At 47.8% G+C, this 14,172-nt stretch overlaps 1 protein-coding gene across 2 annotated transcripts in view; it reads left to right on the top strand.

Moving 5' to 3' along the window:
* LOC140389675 (D-beta-hydroxybutyrate dehydrogenase, mitochondrial-like) overlaps positions 1–14,172 on the top strand; it is a 46,894-nt gene that overhangs the window by 20,305 nt on the left and 12,417 nt on the right. For both annotated transcript variants that reach the window (XM_072474025.1, XM_072474023.1), the window contains exon 4: positions 11,032–11,184. In XM_072474025.1, coding sequence (XP_072330126.1) covers positions 11,032–11,184 — 153 coding nt within the window. The remainder of the gene's footprint in view (positions 1–11,031; positions 11,185–14,172) is intronic.

Here is a 14,172-nt window from a genome sequence, read left to right as displayed (position 1 = left end):
ACCGTGCTGCCCCTCACAAAAATAGAATCCAAAATAATCTATCACTCCTAATGGAGTACCTCTCTTGTATATGTGTAACATTTCCATTTCTCGGTGCAGGAAGTTTCCTCCTCTAGTTGCGTTAAACAGCTAGTTTATTCCAAGGTTGTTAGCAATTTTATGTTACGGATTCATACGCACTTAGAACCAGGTTTGGGTTGCTCAAATTCAATTCATGTAGGACGTACACACTCCATGACAAACGGAGATAATTCTTCCATCTGCCAGGAATCAAATGCAGGTTCCAAGGCTGGTATCACAAATTGTAACGTCACGTTATCCAGACATTGGGGGCAGGATTCTCTGATCCTGAGGCTACGTTTCCCGACAGTGTCAACCTGGCCATAGGAGCAGCAGTTCTGACCCCTGCTGGGGGTCAGCACGGCACTGGAACGACCCAGCTGCCGATCCCGGCGTCAGATGGGTGCCGCGGGTCTGCGCATGCGCAGTGGGGCCGGTGCGATTTCCGTGCATGCGCGCTGTCTCCCTTCTCCACGCCAGCCCCGACGCAACATGGCTTGGGCTACAGGGGCCGGCGCGGAACAAAGGAGGCCCCCAGCCCGAGGGGCCGGCTCACCGATCGGTAGGCCCCGATTGCGGGCCAGGCCACAGCGGAGGGCCCCCCCCCCCCCCCCCCCCCCCCCACCACCACCAGGCCGCCCCTGGATCCATCCACACCGAGGTCCTGCCGGGTAAGACCAGGTTAGACCGGCGCCGGCAGGACTCGGGTTTTTTTGTACAGCAGCTCGGCCCATCCCGGGCAGAGAATCGCCGGGGGGGGGGGGGGGGGGGGACGCCGTCCGGTGCCACGCTGACCGTGCCGGCACCAATGACACTGATTCTCCGCTCTTTGGAGAATCGCTGGACGGCGTGGCGTGATTCGCGCCGGTTGCGCCGATTCTCTGGCCCGGCCCCGGGGTGAGAGAATCCCGCCCTGGGTGTGTTTACTTTTCAATTAAAAATGCAATTGTTGGAGGAAGGCACCTCTAAATCTCAGCATTTTAAAATTAATTTTGTTTGTAAACAGTGATCATGGGCGCAATACCAACCATGTCGCGCCCCAATAGGAGTGCGACATGGCCGATAGATCCCAGGTGAAGCGCCCCGCGGGCTTTCCGACAGCCTCGATGCCTCACGGGATCTACCCAAGTCCCATGAGGTGTCGTGATCAGGAATCCGCCCACCATGGGCAAGACAAAGCTGCACTCGTGTAAGTGGGCCTCAAACCTACTTCAGGCCTACTTACCCGGTATCTGGCAGTGAGGCCGCAGCCGGGTGCCATTCAGCCTGGTCACGCACAAACATGGACCAGGCGAAACGACAGTGTGGGAGTGTCCCAGGCCATCGGAGGTCCCTGGGTGGCCAGGGATAGTGCAGGTTGGCCCCCTGGCCCTCCCCCTGGAAAGCAGGCACCTTGGCACTTCAAGGCTGCCTGGGTGACACTTCGAGGGTGACAGTGCAAGGGTGCCCAGGTGTCAGGGTGGCACAGCCAAGGGTCAGGGCCCGAAAAGGCGGCCATGCCCACGACATGAGGGTGGAGGGTGATATGAATGAATGGGGGGGGGGGTGCAGGACAGGTAAGAAGGAACATCTGAGAGCTTGGGGGGGTTGACAGGTGGGGGTCCTGAAAGGGGGGGCCCCCCGGGACCACATAGCGGGATGACCCATGGGGAGGTATTGGGCCGAGCGAAACAAGGCCAGGGAATAACGGGAGAAAACAGGAACCGCGCTGGGCGATGCAACCGGCCGCTCCCATAGGCAAAATCGAGATCCCGCCGGAGCGTGGTGAGAAATCAATTATCACCACTTAAGCCCTATCGCCATGCAATTAACAGGTGTCACCCCAATGGCCTCCCATGATTCAGTGGTCTCCTTAGCAAGTGGTCACGTGGACGCCAATTAGTACTCCTTTTGTAAAACGTGAACCTGGCAGATGGGCTGCTGCGGGGAGTCGAGGAGGTGGACATCCATCTTCGCCTGGGGGCACTGGGTATGCTGACCCTGTGCTCGGTGGAGGCACCTAGCTGCTTACCATGCCCAGAGCCTTTGATGCCCCTGGCGGGCGTCTTCTGGAGGTGGAGGGCCCTGGCGCACTTGTTGGTGATACATGCACAGTCGTGCTGCCTTGTTCCGGGTGCTGGCTGCGAGGTGCAGCCTCATCAGAGGGGTGGAACTCGGGGGGGCTGGTGGCCACTGTCACCAGTCCATAGGATGGATTTGGGTTGCCAACTAGCGCCTGCTCCTCCCGGTCAATGTCTATAGGGCCCCAGGGTTCACCTTGGGCCAGAGGGACCTCTGGATTGAGTCTGGCTGCCCTTCCATGATCTGGCTCTGCCAGCCCTGGTGGCTCCCCAATGTCTGCACCATGGTGTCGCAGCCCTCGGTGATGCTCCTCCAATGATTGGGCCATGCTTTGCAGTGATTCGGCAATGCCCACCTGCGACTGGGACAAGCTCTGCAGCACTTCGGCCATTCCCATCTGAGAGCGGGACATGTCCCGAAGCACCTCATCAAGGTCAGCCTGGTGCTGGGTCACGTCCCCCATCGGGTCAGACAGCCTACCGAGGCCCTCAGTCATGGCCGTCACTGACTGCACAACATTTTGGACACCTTCTCTCATGCTGCTGATGTCGTGCACCAGGCTCTCCACTGCGGTCACCACCCTAGCAGTGTTGGTCTCTGTGCCACGCATTGCCCGCGACATCTCCTGTGCCAGTAGCCTCTGGGACTCCTTCGATCGGCTATGGACCTGCTGGAGTGTCACTGACATCTCCCTTTGGATGTTTCAACCATTCCCTAACGTCTCCATCAGCTTCGGGTGACCCTGTACCAGAGGCTCCGCATCAGGCTGGGATCCAGCAGACCTCCGACCGATGTCTCGCCTGGGCGTTACTGCCTCCACCTGATGTGCATCAGCAACTGTGTGGTGCTCACCAGATTGTGCCCAGAGGCTTGACCACTAACATTGCCCACTGAAGTGCGTATATCTGCACTGGTGGAGCATGATAGCTGTGACACATTGATGTGGCATTCTCGGAGCTCTCCTCTGAGGTGGTCTCATGGGAGGCAGGGGATGGGACCACCCCGGATGGGCCGGCGCCGTCGTCTGGAGGACCTGTGGGGGAATGGACATGTGGTCAGTGGGAGGGATGGGTCAGTCTATGTGGCATTGACAACTCCTGTTGAACAGTCCATCCAGGTGGGGCCCAGTGGATCCTCACCTCAGTGGCATGCGTTGACCTCTGCACTTGAGACCGCTCTGTCCCGGTAACTTCCAGGGCCCGTTCCTCGAAGGACATGAGGTCTGGACTCTCTCCCGACAATTGTGGGAGAGCTTCTCCTGCGGAGACACAGAAAGGATATCGTTAGCTACATGTGCACTTCACATTGTGGGGGGCTGGGGTGTGTGTGTGTGAAGGGAGGGGCGGGGGTACGTGAAGGGAAGGGGTTTGATGGGTGGGTTGGGATAAAGGGAGGGGTGAAGGGCCAGTCAGGAGTGCTGGTCGTGTTCGGGGAGGGAGGGGTTTTGGGTGTGTCAACCTGCTCATGCTGCCCAGTGTAGGTCGTTGAACTTCTTGCAGCGCTGGAGGCTTGTCCTCATGGTCACGCTACCCAAACTGACGGCCACTGCCACTTCATTCCAGGCGACACTGGCTGTCCTGTGGCTCACCCTCCGGGACCCTCGGCGGGCTGGCAAGTGCGGTCCTGGCAAATCAGCTGGCGAGCCTTCATTTGCGGCATGAAGCCCGCAGGGCCTCATTAAGTGGATCCAATTAACGTTGAATAGCGTTGCCAGCCTTGTTGGGATGAGCGCTGGGAAGCTTGTGGCAGTTCCTGCTCACTACCACATTTAGAAATCTTTCCGGAAAATCACAACCTTAGAAACGTTTCCGTTAAATCGCATCCGATAACTCTCCTCTACTGATATCCACGGCCCAAGGTACTTTTTAAACAAGTTTGAACATTTAAATTGACTGCTAAAATGGAAAGATTCGACTTGTTGCTATTAAATAAACTTTAACATGGTATAACCAAATATTGAACCATCTTTTTTTTTAAACGGCACTGGACAGTTCTAGGGTTAGTATGCATGGATGGTTATAAAACTCGGTCATTGGTGCATTGTGGATGCTGATACAACTGCAGCAGCCAGCTGAGGGATTGGCACATTCATGATCGATACATACACAAAGTTTGTGGCTGAGATTAGGTTAGGGACCGAATGTTAAAAATTGCGATTGGAGTTTGAGTACAATGTGTTCTTTGCCAGAAATTATTGTGCAAATGATTGCAAATTCTACAGCTGCTGTGAGTCGGAAAGTTAGAAGAGAGATTGCAATGAGCAGATATCTGCGCACAGTCTTTGGTACAGCAGAGAAAAGTAAGTTATCTGGTGAAAAATTAAATGGACACTCGCGAGTCACCCACGTCTTGTGGATCTGGAAGAGACACTTGCTGAACTGTACATTATTTAATAGATTTCTATGAAGATAATGATGCAGTTGTGAGGCAGGAGAATGTCCTGCACACTGAAGGGAAGGAGTCCACTACAGCAAAGTTTCCGATTTCACTGAGAAATAAGATAAGCTCATCTGAGTGATCATCACATTAGGAGATTCCTTGATGAGGACATTCTCCTGCCTCACACCTGCATCATTATCATTATAGAAATCTATTAAATAATGTACAGTTCAGCAAGTGTCTCTTCCAGATCCACAAGACGTGGGTGACTCGCGAGTGTCCATCTAATTTTTCAGTTGAGCATGGGAATTCATGGGTGTAATCGTTCAAGGGAAAAGCACATTTCCCATATTTTCCATGCAACCATTCTCTTGTATTGATCTGTCTCCGTGTGAATGAATCATAATTACTTCCTTCAAACATGCATGATTTTGAGCTGTGTTGTGACAAGTTGAGGGAATCGGAACACAGGCAATAGGAGCAGCCGTAGGCAATTCAGCCCTTGAGCCTGGTCCGCCATTCAATCAGATCATGGCTGATCTCTTCCTGGTCTCAAATCCACCTCCCTACCTGTTGCCCGTACCACTTTAACCTTTTTTTTAAAATAAGAAATATATCTGTCTCCTTCTTGAAACCATTTAATGACTCAGATTCCACCACACTATGGGGCACCACTCTCTGTGAGAAGTAGTTCCTCCTCATTTCAGTTCTATATTTACTGTCTCGTAACCTATATCTGTGACCTCTCGTTCTAGATTGCCCTACAAGGGTGAACATTTGTTCTCCATTGACTTTATCAATCCCTTTTAGTGTTTTATATACATTGACCAGATCCCGTCTCATCCTTCCAAACTCCAGTGACTATAAGCCCAAAATAGTAGTCTTCTTTGGTCTCCTGGGTAATGAGAAAATGATATTTGGGCCAGATGGAACAGCTGGTAAAAGCAAATAGCCAATACTCGTACTGCTAAGAGACATTCCCTGAGGAGATTTATTGGAGCTATTTAAAATCATGGAGAGTTGAGATAGAGTAAATTAAGAAAGATTGGCATCCAGGGACCACAGGTTTAAGGTGATTGGCAAAAGATCCAGAGGTTATATGAGGATTTTAAAAATAATTGCAATGAGTGGTTACGATTTGGCATGCACTGCCAGTTAAGGTAGTGGAAACAAATTAACTTGGCTTTCAAAAGGGAATTGGACCAATGCCTTAATGAGAGAAAATTTATAGGTATGGGGAAAGAGTCAAAGGGCTGAAGTATATGTGCCCCCATATGCCATGGGTGGGGAACGTAAAATAGGGTGGCTGTCCACCCCAGCACCTTCCCATCCACCCCCATAATAAAGGATATGGGCACCCCATCCACCATATTAAAATGATAATTAACGGTCAAGCCAATTGTCCTTTATACAACACAGCCCACACCATAAAATGTTTGGCGTGAGCAACAGGAGCCCAAATTTTTAACATAAATATTTAAAGAGCGGGAAGGAGATGGGTGGAGGGGGGAGCACTCTTCAGGGGCTGTCCTTTGGTTTTTTAAAACATAAATTTAGAGTACCCAATTCATATTTACCAATTTAGGGGCAATTTAGCATGGCCATTCCACCTACCCTGCACATCTTTGGGTTATGGGGGCGAAACCCACGCAAACACGGGGAGATTGTGCAAACTCCACACGGGCAGTGACCCAGGGCCAGGATCGAACCTGGGACCTCTGTGCGGTGAGGCAGCAGTGCTAACCACTGTTCCACCGCGCTGCCCGTCCTTTGTTGATCACAAGTCAACCCTACCTCCTTCATTCCTTCGCGCTCCCTTCCTTAAACTCAAAACCCCCCACATCTGACCCTCTCCCTAATCTACCCAAGCCATCCTGGTCAAAAGCTCTGGACTTACTGACTCTTGGTCCATGGGCCTTGATCTTCTTTTCCTTCTGCCGTCCTAGCACTTGCCACTGATGCCTCCCTGGCACTGCCGGGACTGATGGAACTGTTGGCCCATCAAATTGGCTAGCAGCTCCAGTGGGTGGGACCGCTGTCTCAGTGAGGGATGCAAGTCCCACTCAGCCCTTATTAGTCCATTGTAGTGCTTTATGACTGCGGGTCTTGCAGCCCCACGCTCTGTCGCATCAGGGCCGACATGGTGGCACAGTGGTTAGCACTGCTGCCTCACAGCACCAGGGATCTGGGTTCAATTCCAACCTGGGGAACTGTGTGGAGTTTGCACTTTTTCTTCCCATGTCAGTGAGGGTTTCCTCCCACAGTCCAAAGATGTGCAGGTTAGGTGGATTGGTCATGCTAAAATTGCTCTTTAGTGTGGAATTGCAGGAATAGGACAGGGGATTGGGCTTGGGTAGTGTGGTCGTTCAAAATGTTGCTGCAGACTTGATGGGCCGAATGGCCTCCTGTACTGTAGGGATTCTATGATCACAGATACAGCAGCCCAAATATAGCACTTTTTGTAATCAAGTGTTAGGTATGTGTATGTCTTACTCGATTTCAATGTATAACTCTTACATTTGAATTGGGGCGCAGATCTTGATAGACACCACCAGGCGATAACTTTGCTAGTCAGCTTCAGCCTCACCAGACACAGTCGCACCTTCATATGGAAAAATGAATGACAATATGTTTCTACAAAAACCTTTGACCTCAATTGAAAATATGGTTCTTTACAATAAGAAATATACTAAACTATTCCATGCGACCTTGGTGCCATATTCTCTGCGAGGATAAAGTTCTGAACACATATTCACACCATCATGAAGGTCACCTCTCTAACATTATTCAACTTCAACCGGCTCATTTGCTGCTGAAACCCTGATTCTTGCCTTTGTTTGGTGGCAGGGGCTCAAGTCAGAGGGCCAGCAAGGGTTTGAAAGTGAGGCAGAGGGAGCAGGCCAATGATGGACAGGATGTGCAGCTGCAATCTAGTACTAGCACCAGCTGAGAGACACACACAACCTCATCAGCAGTGGTAGAAACAGTGCATGTGGTGGTGATGGGGGTGTGAGCCAAGAGGGTGAGCTGTGAGGAGGATGCAGAGATCCTTCAATTTGATTAGGGCAAGTTAAGTGAGTGGGCAAATGAATGGCAGATGCAGTATAATTTGGATCAGTGTGAGGTTATCCAGTTTAGTAGCAAAAATGAGAAGGCAGACTATTATCTGAATGGCCATAAATTAGGAGAGGAGAATGTGCAACGAGACCTGGGTGTCCTCACACACCAGTCACGGAAGGTAAGCATGCAGGTACAGCAAGTGGTAAAGAAGGCAAATGGTATGTTGGTCTTCAAAACGGGAGAATTCAAGTACAGGAGCAGGAATGTCTTGCTGCAATTATACAGGGCCTTGGTGAGGTCATACCTGGATTACTGTGTGCAGTTTTGGTCTCCTTATCTGAAGAAAGATGTTCTTGCTCTAGATGGAGTGCAGTGAAGGTTTACTGGACTGATTCCTGGGGTGCTGGGACTGACGTTTGTGGAGAGATTGAATCACTTAAGAGTTTAGAAGAATGAGAGGGGATCTCATCGAAACCTATAAAATTCCAACAGGACTCGACAGGCTCGATGCAGGAAGGATGATGGGTCCAGAATCAGGGGCCACAGTCTGAGGATACACTGTACACCATTTAGGACAGAGATGAAGAGAAACTTCTTCACCCAGAGAGTGGTCGGCCTATGGAATTAATTACCACAGGAAGTAGTTGACGCCAAAACAAGAAGCAGTTGATATCGCACATGTTTTCAAGAAGCAGTTAGATATAGCACTTCGGGCGAAGGAAATCAAAGGTTCTGCGGGGAAAGCGGGCGTAGGCTATTGAGTTAGATGATCAGCTATGATCGTAATATGGGCGGGATGATAGCTCAGTGGTTAACACTGTTGCTTCACAGCACCAGGGACCTGGGTTTGATTCCCGGCTTGGGTCACTGTCTGTGCGGAGTCTGCACGTTTTCCCCGTGTCTGCATGGGTTTTCTCCGGGCGCTCCGGTTTCCTTCCACAAGTCCCGAAAGACGTGCTCGTTAGGTGAATTGGACATTCTGAATTCTTCCTCAGTGTACCCGAACAGGCGCCATCATGTGGTGACTAGGGAATTTTCACAGTAACTTCATTGCAGCGTTAATGTAAGCCTAATTGTGACACTAATAACGATTATTAAAAAAGAATGGTGGAGAAGACTCAAAGGGTCGAATGGGCTCCTCCTTCTCCTATTTTCTATGTTTCTAAGTGCACATGTGCAACTATTACTGATGTCTGGCCGGGAGTTAAAAGTGAAATGCTCCAGGTATCAGAGGTTAGAATGAAATTCTAAATAAATCTGTGGAAACAATATTTCAGCGAGTGATTAAAAGTGGTTCATTCAGCTGGAAATTGGATAACATTTTGTGATACAGGGGTGAATTTTCCAGTCCCGCCCACTGTGGGAATCATTTAAAAGTCAGTTGGCTTTGGCTGGGAATTTCTGGTCCCTGGCTGGGCTCGACCGGAAATGCCCACCCATTGTATGTGAATAAATTGAGACATGGCAGGTGATAAGTGTAGCATGTTTGGGAGGAGCAGGTGGCTTTGGACCCTTGGTCCCCAAAGTTCTTCACCACTCGTGTTTTCTTTATCTTATATCTGAGTCTGTTGTGGACTGCTTGATAAATATTGATTTCTATTAATTAAACACTCCATTGTTGTATCATGCACCTGCCAGGATGGTAGAAAGCAAACTGGGTAGACCTTAGTCTTTGTTTGTTTGACAATTCCCATGTTCCCATGGAAAGAAACTGTTCTATTGAGTGTTAGGAAAGAACATGTTCCCCAGTGCTTAAGTTAGAATTGGAATTTTCATTGTTTGTTGTTTGATAGACTGCACATATATATATGAAGTGGATAACGGTGGCACTGTGAGGTTGGAGCGAAGTGATTGTAGGATACAATAAAGTTGAAGAAGCCGAGACTTGTTTTCTAGTTCTTGGGCGGGATTCTCCGGTCCCCCAGCTGCATGTTTCTTGGCGATGCGCCATTCACTGGCGACGGGGTTCTCTTTTCCCACCACTTTTCAATGGGATTTCCCATTAAAGTCACACATGCCACTGGGAAACCCAAGGATAGGGGTGCACTGCCAGTTGGAAAAGACAACCCCAATGGCCGGAGAATTCGTGCCCTTATTACAGAGATACTATTGGTGCTTAACATTGAACTCGATTGTAACTGATCTCAGTTGACTTGTTCTGTAATTACCCATTTTGTTATTGCTTTGCTGGAAAATTTTCAGCAGAGCACAATGAAACACAAATAAATAATCCTTAGTGATGCAACTCATCCTGCAAGCTGATTGAGGGACCTGGCTAATACAGATAATAATATTCTGGCACATAAACTACTATTGAGGTAGAGTTTATCATTTGGTTGAAAAGTATTAAAAAGAAGTGCGAAGGACTTTACTGTCTGTTGCTAATAAATTTAAGTTTCTATGGGTTAACGTTTTCCCTTTTCAGGCTTCTGCACTGTCTTCTTCATTTATAGTCGGAAAAAACATTTACAATTCACTTCCAGAGCCATCTTAGTCAGCCGCGCCACATTTCTGTTTCACCCCGCCGGCAGGATTCTGCATTACACTAGTTGGTCAATGGGGTTTCCCATTGTAGAGCAGCCCCACGCCACCGGGAAACCCCCGGGCCGCCGGGAAAACGGAGCATCCCGCTGGCGGAGAATCCAGCCCCCTTCCTCTGCCTTCAGTTCCATCTCCACTGGGCTGGTATGATCGAGCCCACTGTGTGGAAATAAACCTGTCAACAACAGTAGGAATGGAGCTCAAGGAATGACAGCTGTGGAATGTTTGCACCAGAAAGCTTGAAAACAGATGATCGTAACATTCGCCCCTTGCCGATTGATGTGCTTTGAGAAACAATTCAGGTCTCCTTTCAGAAGCAATGGCTTATTGTAGTTGAGGGGGATAAATTGGTACAGATTAAACTTGATTCCATGACTTTCTGTTTTAAACTGAGATGGGATTGCAGACACATTTTCCACTTTCTGGCACAGACTATTGAATAGCCTCTTTGTGATGGTTGACTACTTTGTTTTATGATATATTAGGGGTTAGGTGGGATGAAAACATGATTGATTGAGTAGGGAGGAGTATATGGGGAGAGTCTCCCATTAACCAATACTTCTGTGCCCCCAGTTCTTACTTCTCCATGTTTATCCTTTACCACACTCTTCCTGCCGCAGTGCTGATGGAAGTTCTCTTTGTTAGTCAATAAAGTGAAAATCTAACAAAGGGAGTAAGATGCTATTCAGTATGGGGTAACAGTATGAGAATTCAAACAACAAACACAGGTGATATTTATATTTGGTCATAAATGGTGAAAATCCAATCTTTGACCCAAGGAACATGCGAGTGGTTTAAAATGACAGGTCAGCAACAGTGGGCTGTAAGAAATGTTTTTCCCCTAAGTTTCCTTTGTATGATACATTGAGGGTGATAAATGTGATGCATGAACAGCTTGTAGTAAACAAATATCTTGTGTCCTTTATTCAGGTCTCTGGGCTGTGGTGAACAATGCTGGCATTTCAACTTTTGGAGAAGTGGAGTTCACAAGTCTAGAACATTTCAAGGAAGTAGCAGATGTCAACTTGTGGGGAACTATCCGAGTAACTAAGGCCTTCCTCCCCCTCATCCGACGAGCAAAGGGTGAGTAAAACTGGGTTCCAGCTCAGATAATTGTCAGCTAGTGACTACTTCATAAGTAAATTCAGGTAGAAAAAAACCAGGCTTTGCTTACTAAATCCCCACTATTTAACTGTATAAGTTGTGTGTCAGTTGTAATACGATCCCAGACGAGACCCAACAGTGGTTAGGATTCTGGACCGAAACCTCAATATTTTAGTTTATTTGCGGAGAGAATGATTCACTTCAGGAGTGATTGCAGGAAGACATAGAGCATGGAACATGCAGTGCAGAAGGAGGCCATTCGGCCCATCGAGTCTGCACCGACTCACTTAAGCCCTCACTTCCACCCTATCCCCATAACCCAATAACCCCTCCTAACCTTTTTGGTCACTAAGGGCAATTTATCATGGCCAATCCACCTAACCTGCACGTCTTTGGATGTGGGAAGAAACCGGAGCACCCGGAGGAAACCCATGCAGACACGGGGAGAACATGCAGATTCTGCACAGACAGTGACCCAGCGGGGAATCGAACCTGGGACCCTGGCGCTGTAAAGCCACAGTGCTATCCACTTATGCTACCGTGCTACCCTCAATAGGGCTTGGTTATTTTTAAAACAAAACTTTATTACAACTTATAGTCGTAATAGTTATAGTCATAATTGGGGATAGCATACTTAGAGCATAGTCACTGTTCTCTGTGTCCAGGATCGAGAGTCCCAAAGGATGTGTTACCTATCTGGTTCCAGGGTTCAGAATATCTCATTTGGGCTGCAGAGGAACTTGAAGTGGGGGGATAGCGATCCAGTTGTAGTGGTCCACGTAGATACCAACAACATAGATAGAACACTAACAGAGGTTCGGCTAAGGGAATATGAGCAGCTAGGGGCTAAATTAAAAAGCAGAACCCAAAAGGTACCTGGATTAGTACTGGAGCCACAACTAATTGGCACAGGGCCAATAAGATTAGGGAGGTAAATGCGTGGTTTAAAGATTGGCGTAGGAGAAATGGGTTCGAATTCATGGGACATTGGCACAAGTACTGGGAAAGGAGGAACCTGTTCCAATGATTTGAGCCATGCTAAGGCCAGAGTCCTGGCAAATCACATAAGTAGGGCTGTAGATCGGGCCTTAAACTAAATAAGGAGGGGGGAGGGTTCAGTTGAAGGGAAAATGAGACCAGGTCTGGGAATTGAATATCCAAGGGTATCTGTATTTCAGAAATAGATTGAAAGGAAAAGGAGGTGGCTGGTGAAGCAAGAGATCAGTGCTGTAATGAGAAATGATATAAGCACTGGAGATCAAGAATCAATCTGCGTAGAAATAAGAAATAGCAAAGGGAAGGAGTCACTGGTAGGAGTCATCGATAGGTCCCCCAATAGTAGGTCTGCAGTGGGGCACAGTATAGCCAGGAAATACTGGGGGCTTGTAAGAAAGCTATGGCAATAAACATGGGTGATTTTAATATGCACATAGACTAAATTTATCAAATTGGCAAGATAGCCTCGAGGGAGAGTTCATTGAATGTATTAGAGATTGTTTCTTGGAACAATATGTTGTGGAACCAACCAGGGAGCAGGCTATTCTGGATTTGGTATTGTGTAATGAGGAGTGATTAATTGATGACCTCATAGTTGAGGGAATAATGATCATTGTATGATAGAACTCAAAATTCAGTTTGGGGGTGAGAAAGTGGGGTCCCACACTGGTATTCTGGAATAAAACGAAGGTAATTACATAGGAATGAAGATAGATTTTGCCCAAATAGAGTGGGCAGGAGGCTAAAAGGTATGACAGCTGATGAGCAGTAGCAGTTGTTTAAGGAGATACTCAATTCCTCACAATTATACTATATTCCAGAGAGGAAGAAAGACGGTAAGAGGGGTAAAGAAAATCCATGGCCAAGCAAGGAGGTTAAGGACAATATTTTTAAAAAGGTATATCATGTTGCAAAGGTCAGTGGCAGGCTGGAAGATTGGGAAACTTTCAAACAAACACAAAGGGTTACTAAAAAAGTAATGAAAAGAGCTAAAAAAAGAAAGAAAGCTAGCGCAAAATATCAAAAAGGATAGCAAAAGCTTCTATAAGTACATAGAAGGGAAGAGAGATGCCAAAGTGAATGCTGGTCGTTGGAAGACGAAACCGGAGTGGGAAACACAGAAATGACGGAGATGCTAAATCAATATTTTGCCTCAGTTTTCACGGTGGAGGACACTACCATTCCTATTGGAATGCGCAATTCAGAGATAATAGAAAGGGTACTTAGAACAATCAACATCAATAGGGAAATAATACTCAACAATCTGTTGGGATTGAAGGTAGACAAGTCCCCAGGGCCTGATGGCCTACATCCTAGACTGTTAAAGGAAGTGGCAGAGGAGATAGTGGATCCATTGGTTATAATATTCCAAAATTCTCTGGACATGGGAAAGGTTCCAGTGGATTGGAAAAATGCTAATGTAATGCCCTTACTCAAAATGGGAGGGAGGCAGAATGTAAGAAATTAAAGACCAGTTAGTTTAACATCAGTTGTTGGGAAATTAGTCGAGTTCATTATTAAGGAAGTAATATCAGAACATTTGGAAAGTCAAAACGCAATCCATCAGAGTCAGCATAGTTCTATAAATCATGTTTGACTAATTTGCTCAGGTTCTTTGAAGATGTAACAAGCCAAGTGGATAATGCGGAGCCTGTAGATGTAGTATATTTGAACTTCCAGAAGGCATTTGATAAGGTGCTGCACTGAAGGTTGATACACAAGGTTAAAGGGCGCCACGGTGATGCAGTGGTTAGTATTGCTACCTCATGGCGTCGAGGACCCGGGTTTGTACCGGCCCCGGGTCACTGTCCGTGTGGAGTTTTCATGTCCTCCCCATGTCTGCATGGGCCCCACCCCCACAACCCAAAAAGATGTGCAGGTTAGATGGATTGGCCACACTAAATTGCTGCTTAATTGTAAAAAAATAATTGGGTACTCTAAATTTAAAAAAATACAAAGGTTAGATCACAT

This window comes from Scyliorhinus torazame, chromosome 14 (assembly GCF_047496885.1).
Source record: "Scyliorhinus torazame isolate Kashiwa2021f chromosome 14, sScyTor2.1, whole genome shotgun sequence".
Classification (NCBI taxonomy): Eukaryota; Metazoa; Chordata; class Chondrichthyes; order Carcharhiniformes; family Scyliorhinidae; genus Scyliorhinus; species Scyliorhinus torazame.
Note: the sequence above shows the minus strand (reverse complement) of the source record. Positions and strands in the feature narration are given on the sequence as shown.